Source organism: Protopterus annectens, chromosome 1.part2 (assembly GCF_019279795.1).
Source record: "Protopterus annectens isolate FY-2018-M chromosome 1.part2, PAN1.0, whole genome shotgun sequence".
Classification (NCBI taxonomy): Eukaryota; Metazoa; Chordata; order Ceratodontiformes; family Protopteridae; genus Protopterus; species Protopterus annectens.
In genome coordinates, this window is record NC_056727.1 from 1,082,798,746 (window position 1) to 1,082,820,212 (window position 21,467).

General features: G+C 43.4%; 1 protein-coding gene across 1 annotated transcript in view; it reads left to right on the top strand.

Annotated features, from left to right (window-relative positions):
- The window catches only part of LOC122792239 (discoidin, CUB and LCCL domain-containing protein 1-like), a 1,730,428-nt gene that overhangs the window by 1,588,439 nt on the left and 120,522 nt on the right, over positions 1–21,467 (top strand). Inside the window, exon 14 of the mRNA XM_044059988.1 lies at positions 8,169–8,294. Within this exon, the coding sequence (XP_043915923.1) occupies positions 8,169–8,294 (126 nt within the window). The remainder of the gene's footprint in view (positions 1–8,168; positions 8,295–21,467) is intronic.

A 21,467-nucleotide genomic window follows, 5' to 3' on the forward strand; every position in this document is an offset into this window, starting at 1 on the left:
GTTATCCTGCTGGCAGGCTACCCGCAGTCGGTCTGAATTCCAAAGTTTTGGTCCGGCGTCGGTTGTTGATGCCTCTTCCCTGATGTCAGTGTGCCAGGGGTATAAAAGATGCAGCCAACGCCATTTTCTTCAGTTTTTCTTGCCATGCAGTGCCCGAAGCAAAAGCAGTTCGCAAGTGCTGGTCGGCCGACTCCTGAGATTTTCAAAATCGAATTTCAGATCCGAAGTCTTCATTAAAGCTAAGTACCCCGTTGGGGAAACTTTTTTCTTGCTCCAGACTGATGTCAGAAAAAGTTAACAATTGTATTTCTTGTGGGAAGCAAATACCTCATAAGGATTTTCATTCTTACTGTATTCCTTGCCTAGGCCCTGATCACAACGTTGCTATCTGTCGGTTTTGTGCTAGATTTAACCAACGCACTATTACGATTTTGCCTTTCATTACTTTGGCCGAAGGTTTAATTATATAATGCAGTCGGAACAGCCGACGACTGGAGTTTATAAAAAGCGCAAGGAAAAGGACAAGCAACCGAGGTCCAAAACCGACGACGAGGCCCCTGCTAGGCCAGTCACTGGTTCACCGGTTCTCAGTGAGGCGCTTTCGCAGACCCTGACGTCCGCTACCTCAGAGCCACAGGCCACTTCCGACTCACATGTGGAGCCGACTAGGCCTCTGGATACTCAAGGTATTGGACTCTCGGAAACTATTCCCTCAGATGGGTCCGGAGCCACTGAGCAGTCATCGGCTTCTGAGGGTGTTTTCAGACCTACACAATTATATGTCAAGCCAACCTCAGCTTCAAAGACAAAGACTAAAACAGCTCTAAAGACAAAGAAACAAGTACAGCATTCTCCTTGACAGACTTCCATGCACAGAAAAAAAAAGCAAATCAAAATGTGAGAAATACTAAAAACAACAATCTGTTCAGTATCTTTTACTGCCTTTTTTTTTATTTTTTCCATTTTCCATTGTACCCTTTTCAACATTATTCTTCCCATACATCTGTCATACGTGGATTATTATCAAAACTGTGACATTGAAAAGCGCGAACGTTGATGTTACCGACCCATAATCTTGACTCATGAATATTTAATAGCTCCAGTGATCAACGAGATAACGTCGACAACGTGTTATTGATGTTAATGTACACAGTTGCCGTTTCAAAACATGCTTCGTGTCCAGCCTTGTTTCCAATATTGTAAACTAATGGTAATTCAAACGTCGACATTCTAGATGTTGGTGCTACCATGGCCGAAGTGCCTGTCATGTAACTGACTTTTTGCCTTTTGATAGTAAACTGTCATACATATTCCTCCACAATAATCTCCTCTCGTTTATATTTTAATTCACCATCGTTGTTTTTCATAAGCTTCATTTCCTTTCATTATACTTTACTTCTTTACCTAAAAAGGTGATACTACTTTTTCATTTTCAAAAAGAACTCCTGACTAAATAATGATGTTTTAAGCTTTTCCTTTTTATATTCATAGAATTTTCTCTCCACTTTCTTATAGTTACTGCTTCCAACCTTTAATAATTTCTCACAATTCTCCTTTTGTGTCTCATATATTTTTTTCTTTTTACCTTTCAGTTCTCTGTCTGAATGTAAATTATTTGTACTTTTCTATATATTAACCACCAAAGTATGAACATGGTTTCATTGTTAGATGCTCCTTCCATAATTTATTCTCTTATTTTCCTAAATATTCCATATCTAACTCATTTCCTATTAACTTTGCAGCCCCTTTCCTTACTTTTATTATTTTTTTTTCATTTTCCAGAGAGATTGCTCTGTGGCCAGAAAAAAAGTTGCTTCTTTACTTCCTCCATCAATTTCTCTCATATCCTCTGAATACATAATCTACTTCCATCCTTAAAATCCATCTTTAATACGTAAAGTCTCTTTTTTCCTACTTGTTGTCTACAGTTTTTCATCACCTCTTTCATTATTTTAATACCCAGCATCATTTTATCTTTTTCCTTAAATGACAGTTAAAATCACCTAATATCATTATAGATAAGGTACTTATCACACATTTTTTTCTAATCAAACATATTTTTTTCTCTCCCCCAGACCATGATTTTCTTGTCTTTACTTTTAATAAGCAGTACAGTCCGAGAACCTTCTCTGTTGTCCACACTACTTTTTTCTCCAACTTCAATTCAAACCTTTCTCTTTTACTTGTCTCAGCACACTTTATATCGTATGAGCAAATTACGTCTATATCAGTTACTTTACACCATTCAAACACAACAATTCTACTCACATCATTCTTTATGCTGTTTACTTTTAAATAAACCATAATATTAAACATTTCCTTTTCGCATCTTTTTTCTTTTTCCTCTCTTTACCCTACCTTCATAGACTTTGTCACCTGACTTTCTGACTCAGCACTAATCTCTCATTCTTCTTCTTCCTCAGTGTCAAGTACATCATATTTATTTTTCATTGAATCTCCTTTTATTTCTTCTTTCGTTATATATTCCCATGCAATACTTTAATTCACTTTTTGCTGTGTGTCTATTTTATGCCCTCTTGTCTTGGTTTTCCCTTTCCATTGTACATTACCTGTTCCAGTTCTGTTTTTTTTTTATTTAACAGTTGTTCATATTGATGTCTTTCTTCTATATGTACCCTTTCACTTTGTTCACTATTCCCTCCTTCATCTGTAATCAAAGGGAAATCAGACCAAAAATGGTCACCCCCTCACATTTTCTACAAAAAAAAATTGGTCTGCAATTATTCCCTAATTGACCAAATACACCAGCTTTTGTTACAACTCTCTATAATATGTGACAAATCCCCAGAGGAAAAAAAAAACATGCTTTGGGCTGTCCCCAGTATTTTATATTTCACCATTGTCACATTAGATATATACTACATGTTGCCATCTTCCACATTCCAAGTTACCCACCTCCCAATCACATGTCTACAATTTTCTTTCAGTCACCACTTTTTTATGGTATGCACTTTTTGACAAACTTTAGAAAATGTTTTTATAGGTTCATAGGTAGGTATTAGGCTATCAGCCCAAGGGCCTACATAAGCCTGGCCAACAAGGTTCCCCGGCTTACGCCACCCAAGAAAGTTATTTTCTTTTGCCATTGTCTAGCAGAGACACAGAAGTGATCCCCGGGGTGCATTTCCTATTTCCCATCCACTCATCAAGATTTTTCTTGAAGAGTGCTAATGAAGAACTTTGCTTGACATAGATGGTTAGCCTGTTTCAGAGTATGGGCAGTCTCTGGGACAGGGATCTACCCCTCCAGCATGTCCTGTTTATTGTGGTGACAAGAGTTAGGTCCCTAGAGCATGTAGCTCGGAGGGATTGGGATTTCTTTAGGTGTAGCATGTCCAGTAGCTCTGGATTTGACATAGCTTTATATGTTAGGCAGAGATCACCTCGGAGAAGGCAAAATGCTACAGAGTAAAGCTGGAGTTTTTTGAGGCGGTCAGTGTAGGACATTTGTTTGAGGCCAGTAATCCTCTTTGTGATGTACTTCTGTGGCCTTTCCAGCTGCTGCAGATGTCTTGTGAGGTACATTCCAATAGGGGCATTGTGCTCTATAATGGGTCTAATGAGTTTCGAGTAGAGGGGAACGACGACCTCTTTTTTCCTGGATGAGAACCCTTTTAAGATGAGGTGTGCCACGTAGAAGGACTTCCTGACTACTGTGGCGATATGACTATCAAAGGAGAGACTACTGTCCACCTGTGCCCCAAGGTCTCTCATCACACATCAGGTGTTAAGTACATTGCTGCCTATGTGGTAGTTCATGGGTACAGAGTATTTACCAAAGGGGATGACACTGCACTTTTTGGCATTGACCTTGAGGCCATGGCTCTGACACCAGGCATCTGTCTCAGCGAGACCCTTCTGTAGGATGTCCACATCATTCGGGGACTTGACTATGGCTCCTAGTTTGCAGTCATCTGCGAACTTCATTATCCAGAGGCCTTCTGTGTTAGCCTGTATTTCAGAGAAGTAGATACCAAACAGGAGAGGTCCCAGGATGGAACCCTGTGGTACTCCACTTGTCACTGCTTTGAGATCGGATTTGGAGTCTGCAACTTTTACAGTGTGGGTTCTGTCAGTGAGGCAGTTGGCAACCCATCTTGTGACGTAGGGATTTATACCTAGTTTAGTGAGTTTAGCTATAATTCCAGAATGGGGGATGGTGTCGAAAGCCTTGGCGAGGTCAGGATAGGCTGTGTGAACCACCTTACCCTCATCTACGGCTTTAGTGACTGCCTCAAAGAAGTTGATCAGGTTCAGGAGGCATGATCTGCCTTTCACAAACCTGAAGTGGGTGGGATCCAGAGTTTGGAGGTTACCAATGTCTTTGTTTATGAGTTCCATGATGATATGTTCCATGGCCTTGCAGACCAGGCTCGTCAGGCTAATAGGTCGATAGTTCCCAGGATCAGTGATGGCTCCCCCTTTGTGGAGTGGGATAACAGTTGCTGTGTGCCATTCAGTGGGCACAAAGCCTGATGCAAGACTTTTATTGAACATGGTGCTTAAGTGGGGAACCACTTTGTTCTGAAGTTCGTGTAAAACACAGTCTGGGATGTTGTCCGGTCCCATGGATGCTGTGTTTTTGGCTTTAGAGAGTGCAGCTTTTACCAGCGTAGTTGTGATTACAGGGACTCTGCATTCTTTCTGTATAGATATGGGCCCTTTAGGGGGTGGGGGGTAAAGTTAGCACTGAACCTATCTGTCAGGATGTTGGCAATATCTGTTGGTTCTGTAATTTTCGTGCCGTTGTGCTGTAACTCAGAGCAGATCTGGGTGTTGCCATCGAGATTCTTGACATAGCTATAGAATGCTTTGTGGTTGTCCTTAGAATTAATTAGTGGTGATTTTGTTTTCGTAGCTGGCTTTGGACGATCTTATAAGGGATCTCAGCTTCTTACTGAGGCTGACCAGGGAGCTCCTCCACTCTTGGGATTTTACTCTCATTTGTAGCAGTTTCTTCTTTCTGTTGTACAGTTTGTTTATGGTAGGGGACCACCAGATTGGCTTCCTTTTTCTGGAGGATAACGTCTTGGTTCTGAGTAAGTGCTTATAAAGTGCATTTGTGTAGGATTCAGCAGTTGTAACTGTATTGTCCATCTGCATGGAATTCATGAAGTTCACCACTTCTGACTTAAGAAGCATGAAGTTGGCTTTGGAGAACTTTTTTACCGTGGTTTCCTTAATGGGGGGTGGGGGCAGGATGTGGATATCAAGGGTGATTAGCTTATGGTTGGATCGGACCAACGAGGAGTTGACTTCAGGTGTGGAACACCGGTCACTCATGTTGGTAATGACTAGGTCTAGGATATTGTTGCCCCTGGTGGGGGTGTGGATAAGTTGATCCAGGGCACTGGAGTTTATGAATTCCAGAAAGCGTTGAGCTAAGGAGTTGGTACACAAGTAGTTTCCCCAGTTAATGGTGGGGTAGTTGAAGTCACCCATTATTAGGGTGTTTGGTTGAACCCTAATATTTTCCAGTACATCAAGAAAAGAGGAGTGGGAATCCTGGGGCATGGTGGGGGATCTGTAGCAAGCTACAATTTGGATTGCAGTTTTGCCCAGAGTAAGTTGCACTTGGATAACCTCGGATGCATTATGCTGAGCAGCTAGCCTGGAGGTGTGGATATAGGTTCATAGGTTTATACTAGGCTATCTGCCCTAAGGCATTTATAAGCCTAGCCCAAATTTTTGTGGCTTACGCCACCCCTTATATGAAAAAATACTGTGCCCGTTAGTTTGTTGTGCCTCTGTCCAGCAGTGACACAGAGATGATTCCCGGGATAAACCTACGATCTCCCATCCACAGGTCAAGATTTCTCTTGAACAGAGCCAGCAAGGTGCTCTGCCTCACATGGACCGGGATTTTATTCCACAGCATAGGGAGTCTCTGAGTGATAAATCTATCCCTCCATCACGTCCTATTTATATCCGTGCTAAGGTTTAAGTTGCTTGCTCTAGTGGTTTTGGTGGATTTGGATTTTTTGAGGTGGAGCATGTCCATTAATTCCGGGTTGGACATGGCCTTGTATGTCAGGCACATGTCACCTCTGAGCAGACGGTATGCAACTGAATAGAGCTGGAGTTTCTTCAATCTGGCAGCATATGACAGATTTTGGAGTCCCTTTATCCTTTTGGTGAGGAACTTTTGGGGTCTCTCCAATTGCTGCAGATGTCGGGTGAGATACATCCCGAATGGGGCATTGTACTCGATCATTGGTCTGATAAGTGAAGAGTACAGGGGAACAATGACCTCACTAGATCTGGATGTGAATCCCTTCATGATCAGGTGGGCAATGTAGAAGGTCTTTCTAACCACTTTAGCAAAGTGAGTGTCAAAAGAAAGGCCACTGTCAACCTGGGTCCCCAGGTCCCTGATAACCTCTTCTGTGCTTAGTGGATTGCCACCTATATGGTAGCTTGGGGTTACCTTGTTTTTCCCAAAGGGTATGACTATACATTTTTTGGCGTTTAACTTCAGGCCATGGCTCTGGCACCAGCTATCTGTTTCCGTGAGTCCCTTCTGAAGGATATCCGTGTCCGATGCACTTTCCACTAATATCCTTAATCCTTAATGAGTATGGACACCACCATATCCTTAATGAGTATGGACACACCTCCGCCTTTGGTGTTTCGGTCCAGGTTACATGGCCGAAAAGTGTGGTATGAGTTGTAGCCTGGTAGTGCAGGGGTGCTTTCTGGAGCCTTGAACCAGGTCTCAGTCACTGCACAGATATCGGTGTTCTCCATTTTAAGGAGTGCCCCGAGTGAGTGCATTTTGCTAGCATTGAGTAGCATTATCCTCAGTTTTTGTTCATCTCTCATTCTCTTCTAGTTCAGTTTAAATTCATTTTCATCTATGTCTGGAGTTCTAAACTGTACTAACACTTTTTAACTTGCATATTTACTTTCTGGTAAGCATATTCATTCCAAGGACTTATAAAATATTTTTCTACATTTGTTTACAAATTATCCTGCCAATAAAAAATGTTTCAAAAGTTACTTCACAAAACTATTCAGTCCCTAAATGAATTAATGCTCTAATGTCTATAACCAGAAATCCGAACTGCAAAAAGCAAAGTCTGTAACCTCACAAACTTCAGATGCTCAAAAGCACAATGTACAAAGTTTTATTAAAGTTATAACTTTAGTAAAACTTCCTACTTTATGCTTTTGAGCATGTGAGGTTTGTAATGTCTGTTACTTTAAATCGCAGTGGTGAAATAATGTTATCATAAATAAAGTACATATCAATAGATCTTTCTTCATTTTTGGTTATTCTTACCACTGGTCTTCTTCTAACTGCTGGTCCCTGTGCTGCATTCTTTTGCTGAACATCTTCTCTGTTGTTTTGTACCTGCTGCTGTTTGTTTACTGCATCCACTGCTGCATGTGTCAGTCTTTTAACTGATAAACTTCCTTCTTCGTTCTCTTCTTCTGCTTGCTCTTTTTCCTTGCTGCTTGCAGCACTCATAAAGATCCTGCCCTAAAAGCCAGCTACTCCACTATCCAGATACACTTCCTCTTCATTTCTTTCATTTTCCTTCCTTGCTGTTTCTACTCTATTACTCTCTTCTTCTCCAAACAACCTCTCAACTGCCACACTCTGCTGCATTGTCTCACCATCTCCTATCTCATTCTCCTCCATCACTGACATTAATACTGGTGTTTCCAAGCCTCCTAAAGTTACATCTGTGACTTCTTGTGAACATTCCCCTCAGAAACAACTTTTTCCCCACTGCAGAATCCTCCTTGCTCACCACAACAGCTCCATTGCTTTCCACCTCAGAGTGAATTGAAGCTCTAGCAGCAGCCCTCTGGTGTCACTTAGGTTCAAAGAGTAGGGAAAAGTCCCTTCTGTCCTGCCGAAGTTTCCCGTAGTCAGTGTGAGTACTACCTTCGGCCTTCCTTGAAAAGAAGACACTGGCACAGTGGGACTAACCTAGTCAAAAAGAGTAAATAAATGTTAGATTTTCTTTTTCACATTTCATACAGTGTTGTAAAATGTTGTTTTTATTTTTGTATCCTATATGTGGCTTACTCTGAAGTAACTGTTTGGAAAAAGGTGAGTGCACTATAAGTGATACTAAGTGGTGGTACAATGTTTCCTGCAGGGCCTGACTGATATCTTCCTCATTTTATTTGTGCAGGCTGTCCTACAGTGATAAAACCACAGAACTGTTACCAAACACAGCTGCGGTCACCAGTCTGTGAGATGATTGTCTATCCAGAAGATGGAGAACTCAGCAGAGAACTATGTAGACAGCAGCTTCCAGGTATATTTGGGAATGTTGTTTGCATGAAGATATATGTTTTAAATTCAACTTTCAGATGGCTAGAAGTACAGCTGAAAAACTAAACTCCCCATATTTGTTGCAGTTTTTGACACAATGGCACTTTTGTAATGAATCTTTCACAAGGCTTTTTTTATGGAATATGCAACAATCACCAGTATGTCCAAATGCTTCAGTTTCCACTTTTCAGATCACATTCGTACATACCATCATTCCTCACCCATTCATTATTTTGCTGTTTATTTTATTGACACAGCAGCTACTGAAATGAGTCTTTGCTTAAAGATTTAAGACATGTAATAAGTTAGTGGATAAACTGCACCTTTGCATCAGTAAAACAACACCTGGATGACCACCATGTATAAGACTGTATATGAGACATTATTGCACAGATGACAGGAAAGTTATAATCAGTATAAGAGCTTTTTACAGTTTTAGCATAATATATATCTACCTGCCTGCTAGCCTTTTTATACTAGGGAATACATATATCACCACCTTTCCCTAACTTTGGTACTCATTGTTAAGTATGGATATTTTATTCCACCTTTCAAAGTCTAGCTGCCACAGTGGAAGCACATTTACTCCTATCCCATTTATACTTGTAAGAGTCATTTGTGCAAGATGTATCCTTCTTTCTCCATGGGAATGTCTACATGCAGTTCCAACATATTAGCTGCAAAAATTTCAGCCTTAACCTGTAGGTCAAGTTTGGTTTTATACTGATTTCTTCTACCTGTTCAGCATCCTTTTTAATTTTTCCTTTAAGGGACTGCCAGTTTTATCCGAAAACATTATCTTCATTACGGTAAAGTACTCCTGACAGCTGAGCATGCATTCCGCTATTGAACTCAGTTTTCTTTGCCTCTAAAAAGTCAGTGTATTTGCACAGCTCTTGGCTCATTTCCTCAGAGCTCACAAATGCTTGGCAGCTGTGCCAATGATTTCTGAGTGTTTGGCTTGAATCTAGTACAATCACAGCAGACATAAGTGCTTTTGGTTGAATTTTCACACCTGTATAGAATATTCAAATGTGCTGCTGCTACTTTTTTGAATTATTTATTGTATCTTTCTAGACTTTGTTATTGTTGAGTGCCACTGCATTTCACTGACCTTACTGATTATTTTTTTCTGCATTATAATCACTTTAAAGTGTTTCCTGGATAGTTTATTGCTTGTACATTAGTTCTCCACCTTGGCTATATCTTCTGTGGTTTTACATTTTACAGGCTTAGGGCTGCATTCTAGTGGCAGTAGAAGGTAACCTGGACTGTTTTGAACTGGGAATCACAAAAAAAAGTTTTCAAGTTTGATTTTTTTGATTGGCCACCGGGCTGTTTTGTCTATTTAGCCAGCTTTCTCTGCTTTTTATAAAGTCAGCATGTGTGCACAACGCTGTTCGCTGCACAGAGTGTTTTAGCAGTGCCCTGTATAGATACAGGTACTTGGAATTTAAATGTTCAGTGTAAAACTACCTTTGAAATTACCCCAGTACTTAATTACGGAAAGAGCAATTAGTTTGTTCATTTAGTAGCACTCCGTGATTTTAGTCTTAGATAATCTTGTCATAATCTATTCATAAACAGTACCTAATCAAGCCTGCTGTAAACTCCTTGTTACCACACTCTTGTAGCTCATGTAATAAGGACCTACTATCTCTGCAGTCAGTGTGGTGGACATAGGAGTCATGAGGCAATGTAGCAAATGTCTCATGTTTACTAACAAGAAAATTCATTCTTAAACAAACTGATATGGTATGTGAGAAATGTATTTACAGAATGTCATTGGAGGAAAGGCTGTCACATACAGGCACTCATAACACTAATCAAGTTGTCAGTAAAGTACGGACTACACCCACCAAACACAGTATGGACCAGTCATATAGACCCACATGCTAAGGCTCTTAATTGTAATTTTCCTAAACCCAAAGGCCTCCCAGACATTGCACCTACAACAAATATCCTCAGCAACCCCAAAAGCACTCTACCAAAACAACCCCCTCCATGACATGCGCAGCCACATCTCACAGCATCTCAAACTCTAAGCCCATAAGGCAAGTGACAAACAACTCAATTAGGTCATAAGAGACCCAGTTCTGAGATACACAGCCGAGTAAGGAGAGAGAGTCATGGTCAGCAGCCTAACAGGAGCCACACCACATCATGCATGCACACAGGTCAATGAAACGTAAGTACCAGTATGACTCAGTCTTGGTCCAAGTGGGTGTAAATGGTCTGAGACATACCTCCCTGGACTATATGAAGAGAGACATGATCGAGCTCTCAGACTGTATGTCCCAGACCATTAGGAACCTACCACTGAGCAACATTCTACCTTCTCCAAGGGTAATGCCCCAGTATGAACAGAAGATGGTTTTCTTTAATAATTGGCTTAGGTTTTGGTGTCACTCAAAGGGGTAAAATATTTATCAGCATGAAAGGATACGGTCAACATATTACACTATTTGCCAAGGATGGACTGCATCTGTCCCCTCTAGGCTTTTGAAAATTGACTAAAACATTTTCCTAAAAAAATAGTACTTTTTTAGTTAATACCAACCTGGCAAACCTTCCAGTATAACAAAACCGATCCAGTTTTACAGTGTTCAGTGCCAGGAGTCTAAACAAGAAACTGTACTTCCTGGAAGCTCTCCTTACCCTGTACATGTAGACTTTTGTGCAGTTACTAAGACATGGTTTAAAGCCACAGAGAAAAACACAGCATTGCAGAGCTGTAATGCCTTCCACATATTTAGACCAGCTACTGCACAGGAATGGACAAAAGGTGGAGGTGTCTCAATTTATATAAAAAACAAATACACTTCAAGGCTGGTCAAATATTATGATGTGATTGAGCTTTTCTTCATCCAAATTACCATTGGCAAAGTCCCATACCTTATCCTTGCAAGCTGTAGGTCCCCATCTATGAGCCAGGTAACCCATAACACAACTTGAGACTCTTCCCATTCAACCCAGTACCAAATTTGTGGGTGACTTTAACTACTTCATTGTAAACAAGGAATTGTACATGAACCCAGATATCCAGACTTAGAGATTTCTGGACTTTGTAAATGCAAAAAACCTAGGGGCACTGCCCCCCCCCCCCCCAACACACACACACACAATGTTATGTCCTCTCTGGTAAGGTGAGACTTCAAGGCTGTCTCTGCTGAAGTAAAAATAAAATCCAGGACTCTAGCTAAACCTGGTACTTTTAGAAGCTACTAAGGCAAACTTCATATTACTATGTGATACTCTGGTACAGTTTCAGGCCCCCACCCAAACCCTGAGAACACCACTGCTTTTGTAGAATTGTTCACAGAAACCATGTACAATCATGTTAATAGCTACATAGAGACAAATGTACCTACCAGGAATAAGCACAGGATAATCTCAAAACCTAAGCCACCGTGGTGGAATCCCAACATTACTAGGTTGTATAACAAAGTGAAGGAAATCATGGCAAAAATTAGGAAATTCAATACCCAGTTGGATAAAATGCCCTCATCAATCTAAGCAAGCAACTCAAAGGTAATCAAGTCTACCAGAGTCAAATATGAGGTACCAGCCCAGACCAAGGACAATCACAAGGTTTTCTTCTGCTATGTCTGTAGCCTCAAAGGAAAGGCAGTACACAACAGTGTGCCAAACTAATTGCAAATGGAGTCACCTATACTGAGACAGAAGTTATAACAAATCTTCTGGCCAACAAGTTTAACTCCAATTTTATCCCCAGACACTCATCAAGAAATACCATTGAACATAACTTCCCCGACTATCACTAGGGAACAGGTCCTCAATGCACTCTCCAGAGTCAGAAATGCAGCATTGATGGGTCCCAGTAATATCCCATGATGCCTTCTCAATGGCACAAAACATGACCTATCAGGACCACTACAGTTAGTATTTAACTGTAACCTCAAGACAGGCTTCATGCCAACTGAATGACGGGCTGCAACTGTCATCCCTCTGCACAAGGGCGGTCCATTATCGACCCTAGTAATTATGGACTCCTAAACCTAAATAGCGTCATGCAGAGCCATGGAAGGAATTATCATGGCATGATAAATGATGACATAGAAAATCTTCAGAAACTAGACCCAGCCCAGTTTGGTTTTGTCAAGGGCAGGTCATGCCTACTCAACCTGGTGGACTTTTTTGAGAAGGTCACCAAATCTTTGTCCGACAGCAAAACAGTGCATACTGCCTACCTTGATCTGGCCAAGACATCTGACACAATACCCAACTTGGGCATTGTAGACAAACTCACGAAATTAGGTATAAAAACCCTGTGTCACCCTTGAAGAGCCAGTTGTTTCTCAAATACGACCAAAGAAGTTAGGATAGGGGAGTCCACCTCCACAAAGAGATAAGTCAATAGCAGAGTCCCTTGGGGCTTGGTGCTAGGCCCACTCCTTTTTGGCATCTACTTCTGTAAAGTCAAGACCAACCTCAAGGGCTTCTGGCTGACCACGTTTGCAGATGATTGCAAACTAGGTACACTCACAGAGTCCCCTCAAGACAGAAATACCCTCCAAGAAGTCCTGACTCAGACAAATAACTGTTACCAGAACCTTGATCTAAAACTCATTGTCAAGAAATGCTTAATAATTTCCTTTCGAAAATTGACTACCCATGGAAACAGCTACAGTGATAATGTACCCCTAAGGATAGACCCAGAAATCAGGGATTTATGAACACGTGGACAGTAACTTCACCTTTGACCATCGTGTCTGTAGTAGTAAGAAAGTCACTCTGTTCTCTGTAACTTTAAGCAAGGGTGTATCATCTAGGTTCAAGGATGTCACTGTTCCCCTGCAATCAGCCCTCATTAGACCAATCTTTGAGTACAGCGCCTCCTTTGGTATTTACCTGACCAAGCATATGCAACAACTTTAAGTGTATGCCCACAGAGGTTCCTCACAAAAAGAATACAGGACATATACGTGTCCTACACTGATCACCTCAAAGCCATGTATTTCTACTCTTGTCTCCTTCAAACTGTTGAGAGGTGATCTATGCCTTGCTTACAAGGCATTATTGGATCCCTCTCTGATGGACCTACTGTATATCCACAAAACAAATAGCATCACAATAACCCAATCCAGGGACATAAATCTTGTCTGTGACATATGTAGGACATGTTACAGGGACAAGTATGTGTCTCAGAGGCTATCCATTCTCTGAACAGGCTTTCTATCCAAGTGAAGCAGAGTTCATTCCTAACTCAGTTCAAGCATAACTTGGACCAGTGGATGGGAAATCAGAAATTTATCCCTAGTCTGGCTACTAAGTCTCTAATAGAAGTAGCCTGTAAATGGTTGACCGCACAAGCCCAAGCCTGCATATACCTATAAAAATAACCTTAGGGTACCAAAACATGTCAGATATGTTTAGAAAGCATGGCTAGGCTTAAAAAGGTCCCTGGCATTGTTAGCCTGCTGTACTTATGAAGCTATGAAGTCATACTGTGTGTGTGTGTGTATATATATGTCTATATATATATATATATATATATATATATATATATATATATATATATATACATATATATGTGGGTGTGTGTGTGTGTGTGTTCAGAATGCTTTGTTTGTCAACTAGGAAATATTGTATGGAACATGGTACCCGCCAACGGAATGCTGTAAGAAGTGTAATCTAGTGACACATCTGTCCAGTTAATAACACAGATCAGTGTTTTTTCATTGTGAATTACTGCCATTGCAATGTCTACATGTGCACTGACAATGATTCCCTGGATGTTCTTCGTGTTTCACTGTTGCAGTCATTACATTTGGGTAATCTGCTTGTAGGTTGCCCTCAGTCGGCCTGATCAACAAAGTCTTGGGTCCTGCGTCGGTTGCTGTCCCTTCTTCCATGACGTCAGGTCGTCAGGGGTATAAAACATGCAGCCGACACCATTACATCAGTCTTTCTTGCCGTGCAGTGCCCGAAGCAGAAGCAGCTCGCAAGTGCCGGTTGGCTGACTCCTGAAATTTTTGTTTTCGAGTTTCAGAACCGAAGTCTTCAACTAAAAGCTAAGTACGCCTTTGGGGAAACTTTTTCTTGCTCCTTACCGATGTCAGTAAAAGTTAATAATTGCATTACTCGTGGAAAGCAAATACCTCGTAAAGATTTTTATTCGTACTGTATTCCTTGCCTAGGCCCTGACCACGATATACCTTGCTGTCGGTTTTGTGCTTTATTTAATCAGCGCACTATCCGTTGTTGGTATATTTTGCCTCTAAATATTTCGGTTCTCAGTTTAGTTATCCAGAAATGTCACCGGTTAGCCATCCGACTACCAGGATTCCAAAAAAATGCAAAGATAAAGACAGAGACAGGCCATCGAGGTCCAAAACTGCCAACGACACTTCTCCTAAGCCAGTCGCCAGTTCGCCAGTACTCAGTGAGGTGCTTTTGCAGCCCCTGATACCCGCTACTTCTTATTCGCAGGCCTCTAATGAGACCGATTCGGTATGCCACGAGATACTTCAACTATGGAACCCGCAGATGTCTCTACCTTGGATGGGTTCGGAGCCGTTGTGCAGGCACTGGCTTCTGAGGGTGTATTCAGGCCTATGGACTTGCATATTAAATCGACGCCTCCTTCATTATTAAGGCCTAAATCTCGATCCATGTCCAAAAACCGATGCCCAGGCCACATGCTCAGGCTCCTATGCCTAAAAAACAAATGGTAGAAATGGCTGAAGATCTAATAACTCTAATCAGGGGTAGCGAACCCCCCCCCCCCCCAGAAGCTTAGGGCTGAGCTTGATTATGAATCTTCTGATCAGGATTCTGTTTGTTCTGACTCTTCTGGTGACCTGGATTTGTCCTTACCTACTTATGAAGATTCTGATGCAGATGATTCTATTCCCTCTGCTTTCCCCCCTTGAGGATTTTTCTTTTGGGGAAGCCTTACATACTCTAAGGGAGCATTTTCACTGGGAAAGCCAGGAATTTTCTGATTCAAAAAAGAGGTTTAGGGATTTCCTTCTCCTACCTCAGCATAGGCCTTTGGCTAGTCCTCCTGTACTAGACATTGTTGATGATGTTTTCTCGGAATCCACTTTGGCCCCTGATTCCCTGCCTCCTGCTCCCAGTAAACATGACGGATACTACAGGGTCCCCGAGTCCCACAAGTTCCTTTTCAAAAATCCTACTGCAGATCCAGAGACTATTTCACAGGGGCCCAGGGGCATTAAGACTTCTACTGCTAAAAATCCTACCCCTTCTGATAGAGACTCCAGGGCGCTGGATATATGGGGTAAAAAGGTTTATACTTCAGCAACCTTGACAATCAGAGCTTTAAACTGCCAATTTCATATGTTAAAATTTCAGCAACATGTTATTGGACTGCTTAAACAGAAAATGATGTTGATTCCTGACTGTGTGGAAAGTAAAGACTTACAGGATTTAATGCATTCTGCTGAACAAGTTGGAAAACATACTTTGCAATGTGGTTTTGATTCTTTAGAGGCTTCTTGCAGGTCTGCTGTTACTGGGTCTGTGCTTAGAAGGCATGCTTGGCTTAAGGAGCAATCTTTGCCTGATCATGTTAAAGCTAAATTGTTGGATGCTCATTTAAATCAGGACCACCTGTTTGGCAACAAGGCTGAAGAAATTCTTAAAAAGATGGACGATAAAGCTAAATATATGCAAACTGTTAAAGATTTTGTACAAGTGCAGCCTCCTAGATTTAGTAGGCAGTGGCCTACTAAGAATTGGTCCTTTCCAGCCCCTTCCAGGTCTTCTCAAGCCAAACCCAGACACAACAAAAACCCCAGGTTTCAGTCTCAGGGAACTCACAGAACTAAGCAGTGGGGGGCCTCCACTTCCAAATCTGGGAATAACAAGACACCTCCCCTATGGTAAACTGTCTCAATGACTTATTTTTAAAATTTCCAAGCACTTATCTTCTGACTGTCCCTTTGGGGGGAAAGATTGTTCTTCATGCAAAGAAAGTACAGTTTTGTACCTACCATAAATGTAGATGTCCGATAGGTATGCATCTGCAGTCATCACATATGGGTTGTCCTGCCTCAGGCAGCCCTTCGGTCGGCCGGATTCCAAAGTCTGGGTCCGGCGTCGGCTGATGTCACCCTTTCCCCGACGTCAGAGCGCCTGGGGTATAAAAGCGTCAGCCGACACCATCTTCCTCAGTTTTTCTTGCCCCAGATGCCAGGTGCCCTCAAAGGAAGGCTAAATTTGGAGAAATGCAATAAATTCCAAACATGCACAGAAATATATATATATATATATATATATATATATATATATATATATATATATATATATATAGATAAAACAAATACACCATAATAGATAACCCCAGCTAGCTATGAGAGGGAAAAGTACCCAATAAATACCACAGAAGGGAAGGAGGGAGAGTAAACCTGACTTCAGATGCATACCTATTGGACATCTACATTTATGGTAGGTACAAAACTGTACTATGTCCTTCAAGGATGCATCTGCAGTCATCACATATGGGTAGAATACCATAGCCAATCTGGGGGTGGAGGATCTATGTAAAGGATGGCGTAGCTAAAATGCCCTGCAGGACTGCCGTAGCAAAGCCTGCTCTGGATCTGGAATATAAAGGTAAATTGTAATGCTTGGAAAATGTATGCACGGAGCTACATGTAGCAGCTTCTAAAATGTCCTTGGTAGCCAGCCCTCTTAAGAAGGCTGTGGAGGTGGCTGTGGCTCTGGTGGAATGAGGTCTAATGTTAGCTGGCACAGTTTTTCCATGAAAGGAGTAACAAAAACGAATGCAATTCCCTATCCCTTTTGAAATTGTCTGTTTGGAAATTGCTTTTCCTTGTGCACCAGCAGCATATGCTACCAACAGCTGGTCAGTTTTTCTGTAACTTTTAGTTCTGTCCAAGTAGTAGCGCAACTGTCTGTGTATGTCCAGGGTGTGCAGAAGTTTCTCCCCTTTGTTTTGTGGATTTGGAAAGAAGGTAGGCAGGTGAATAGCTTGGTTTAATGAGACCCTGGATACCACCTTTGGCATAAATGAAGGATTGGTTCTCAATGAGACTCTGTCCTGATGAAAAATAAGAAATGGCTGTACTGCCATGAGGGCCTGTAACTCAGATACTCTTCTTGCTGAGGTTATGGCCAGAAGGAAGGCAGTCTTCCAAGACAGGAATTAGAAGTTATGTACTCACCATAACGTTCCATCTGAGTAGGTGACTTCATTTGGATGCAACCTGTGGGTATCGGATCCGACTTCGGATCCGAGCCGGCATTTCAAAAGCTTAGGATCCGGGCTCCTAGCTCCTCCCTCTACCCATAATCCCCTGCCAAGCCCTAACTGACCTCAGATTGAGTTTGCCTAGTGAATACTAGTATAAAAAATACCTGAACACAGGAATAAACTCTTACTCTATATAGGTCAGGGGGATGGAGGGGGGGGGGATGGTTGCATCCAAATGAAGTCACCTACTCAGATGGAACGTTATGGTGAGTACATAACTTCTAAATCTGAAGTAGGCAGACTTCATTTGTCTGCAACCTGTGGGACAGAGTCCCCAGCTACCTAAATCTTGGCGGCCGTCATGAAAGGATGTTCCGGAGCACCGCAGAGCCAAAGGGTGCTCTCCCCCTGGAAACAACATCCACCTTATAATGAGAAATGAAGGTATGAGACGAGGCCCAAGTGGCTGCCGCACAGATATCATCCAATGGCACTCGGGACTTAAAAGCAGCTGAAGTGGAAACTGCCCTAGTAGAGTGAGCTGTAATCCTCTGAGGAGCAGGCCTACCTGAAGTGTCATAAGCCTGCAAAATACAATTAGCAATCCATCTCGACAGTGTGACTTTGGAGACTGCTTTACCCATAGCAAATTTAGCAAAGGAGACGAACAGTTGATCTGATTGTCTATGACCAGCCGTTCTGTGAATGTAGAAGCGCAATTGTCTGTGAAAATCTAAAGAATGAAGCTTATATTCTCCTTTGTTTGTATGGTTGGGGAAAAAAACAGGTAAGTTGATTGACTGGTTAATATTAGATTCCGAAGAAACTTTTGGAAGAAAAGAAGGATTGGTCCTGAGGAACACCCTATCGGGAAAAAAGGAGAGGTAAGGCGGTTTGACGCATAGAGCCTGGAGTTCCGACACTCTTCTGGCTGAGGTGATGGCTACCAAGAAGGCAGTCTTCCAGGAAAGGTACTTTAGATCTACAGAAGCTGCAGGCTCAAAGGGAGGAGCAGTAAGGGCCTGTAGGACTAAAGATAGGTCGCAAGGTGGCACAGCCTCTTTGACCGGGGGCCTCAACAGAAAAACTCCTTTAAGAAAGGTCTTGCAAAGTTTTGCAGTCATGAGGGAAGCTGACTCATGACCCACATGATAATGGGAAATTGCTGCCATTTGTACTTTTACCGTGGAAGAACTGGCCCCCTGATGAAAGAGGTCTGTTAAGAAGTCCAATACCGCAGACATTGGTGCAGAAAAAGGATCAATATTGTTCTGAGTCGCCCAAATAGAAAACCTTTTCCATTTGCTCCGGTAAACCTTCCTAGTGGAAGGTTTATGAGCCGCCACTAAAATGGCCTTGACTGGTGACGAGATACCGGGAGTCCTAATCAAGGATGGAACTGGAGCAGCCAGGCTGCCAATCTCAAGGTGTGTAGATTCGGAATCGGGAGCCCTTGAGGATGGGAAATGAGATCCGGGATCGGATCTAGAATCCAGGGCGGATTCACTTTGTGAGACCATACATAAGGGAACCAAGGCTGACGAGGCCAGAGCGGGGCAATGAGAATCATTCTGCTCCCCAAACTGTTGGCTTTCTGCAAGAGCCTCTGCATTAGAGGTAGTGGAGGATAAGCATAAAGGAGACCGGGAGGCCAAGCATGCACCAGTGCGTCTCTCGGGGATTCCCCAGGTGGGGGAAGCAGAGCGAAGAAACTGTCGCATTTGGCATTTGACTGAGAAGCAAAAAGATCGCAACAGGGTTGCCCCCAGACGGCAAAAATCTTCTTCGCTACCAGAGAATTGAGAGACCATTCGTGAGGGGAAAGAATGGTGCGACTGAGCTTGTCCGCAAGGATGTTGGACCGTCCCGGAATGTGCGTTGCTACAAGAAAGCGTTTGGTGGAGATTGCCCATTCCCAGACTCTCATGGCCTCTCGACAAAGGGGGTAGGACCTGGTTCCCCCCTGCTTGTTGATGTACCAGACTACCAACATGTTGTCCGTCTGGATCGCAATAGTCCCTGCCGGGAGAAGGCTGTGAAGTGCTTGCAACGCTAAGAGCACCGCCCTCATCTCCAGGACATTTATATGCAACGAGGTCTCTGAACTGTTCCACGTGCCTTGGACAATCTTGCCCACAGAATGCCCCCCCCCCACCCGAGGCGAGAAGCGTCCGTGGTCACCGTGGCTAGGGGGAATGTTGCACAAAAGGGTCTCCCTGCTAGGAGCTCCGGTGACTGGAGCCACCAAAACAGGGAGTCCCTGCATGCCTTGCTGATAGCTATTGGGTTGTTGAGAGAATAGTACAGCGGAGACCACTGGACCTGTAGGGTCCATTGAAGAACCCGCATGTGTAAGCGAGCATGGAGAAGAAGTGGAATAGCTGCTGCCATTGAACCCAGGGCCCTCAGGACCGAAGCCGCCATCGGAAATGGTTGCAGGACTGCTGTGATATGACACCTCAGGCTGAACAGTCTATCTGGAGTAAGGAAGGCCCGCATTGATCTTGTGTCCAACCTTCCTCCTATGAAATCTATAAGTTGCGTGGGATGCAGTAAAGATTTTTCCAAGTTTATGGTGATGCCCAGCCTCGGGGCTATAAGGAGGAAATAGTCCCTGGCTGAGCACAGTAGATGCCTTGATGATGCCGTGAGAAGCCAGTCGTCCAGGTACGGAAAGACCTGTATTCCCTGGAGCCTCAGGTGGGCCGCTACCACTGCTAGTACCTTGGTGAACACCCTGGGGGCAGAGGTGAGACCAAAGGGAAGGACCCTGAACTGGTAGTGGCTGGCTCTCAGCCGGAAGCGAAGGAACCTCCTGGACCGTCTGTCCATCCGAATGTGGTAGTACGCGTCCTTGAGGTCGATAGAGCACATCCAATCGTTCTCCCGCAAAAGGGGGAGTATAGATTGTGGAGTGACCATCCAGAACTTTTGCTTGATTACAGACAGGTTCAGCAGGGAAAGGTCTAAGATCGGTCTTAAGTCCCCCATTTTCTTTGGCACCAAGAAGAACCTGGAGTAAAACCCTGATCCGGTCTGATCTCGGGGGACGCGCTGGATGGCTCTTTTTTCTAACAGCTGCTCGATTTCGACAGCTGCTGCCTCCCTTTGGTCGGGTGGTACATCGGGGAGGCCTCGGGATCTGGGGATTTTGCTCAGCGGAATGGCATAACCTCTGGATATCACACGAAGCACCCAACGGTCTGACGTGATTGACTCCCAAGATGTCAGGTGCCTCGAAAAATGCCCCCGACTGCCTCCAGAGATGGACAGCCGGGCAACCCTTCAGGGCTGTTGCATGGGTCTGTCAGAGAAGGGTTCTCTGGACCCAAAGTTCCTAGGAGCCCCTCTGCCTCTAGGACGGTGACCTCCCTGTCCTCCTCTGCCACGGAAGGACTGGTTGTCCGAAGCAGGTTGGGATTGCTGCGACTTCCGGAACCACATCTTCTTCTGTCCCTTTTGGTTCTTCGAGAAGGACCTCTGGGGAGCAGAGAAGCGGACTCCGACGGCAGACAGCGTCTTCCCGTCCTTCTCGCTCTGGACTAACGTTTCGTGAACAGTTTTGCCAAACAGGGCAGAACCATCAAAGGGGGCATTCGCGAAGGTCGCTTTGAAGGGCTCTGCAAAGTCACAGTGGCGGAGCCAGGCCTGACTCCTCATGACGAGGCCCGCTCCACTAGCTCTAGCGGCTCCCTCAGTTGCGTGAGAAAGTAGCCGCATAGAAGTATTAGAAACTGATCTGAGAGTGGCCATACGGGTGGAGTACACGTGCTTGTCCTCCGCCGACATGGACTCTGGGGGAGATGCCGCATACTCTTTAATCAGGTCCCGTTGCATCCTGATGACATGTGCCATGTAGTTCAGCGCTCTCAAAGAGAAGGTTGCTGAACTAAAAGCTCGCTTCCCAATGCGATCCATCGAGCGGGACTCTTTGCTCGGAGGATGCATAGA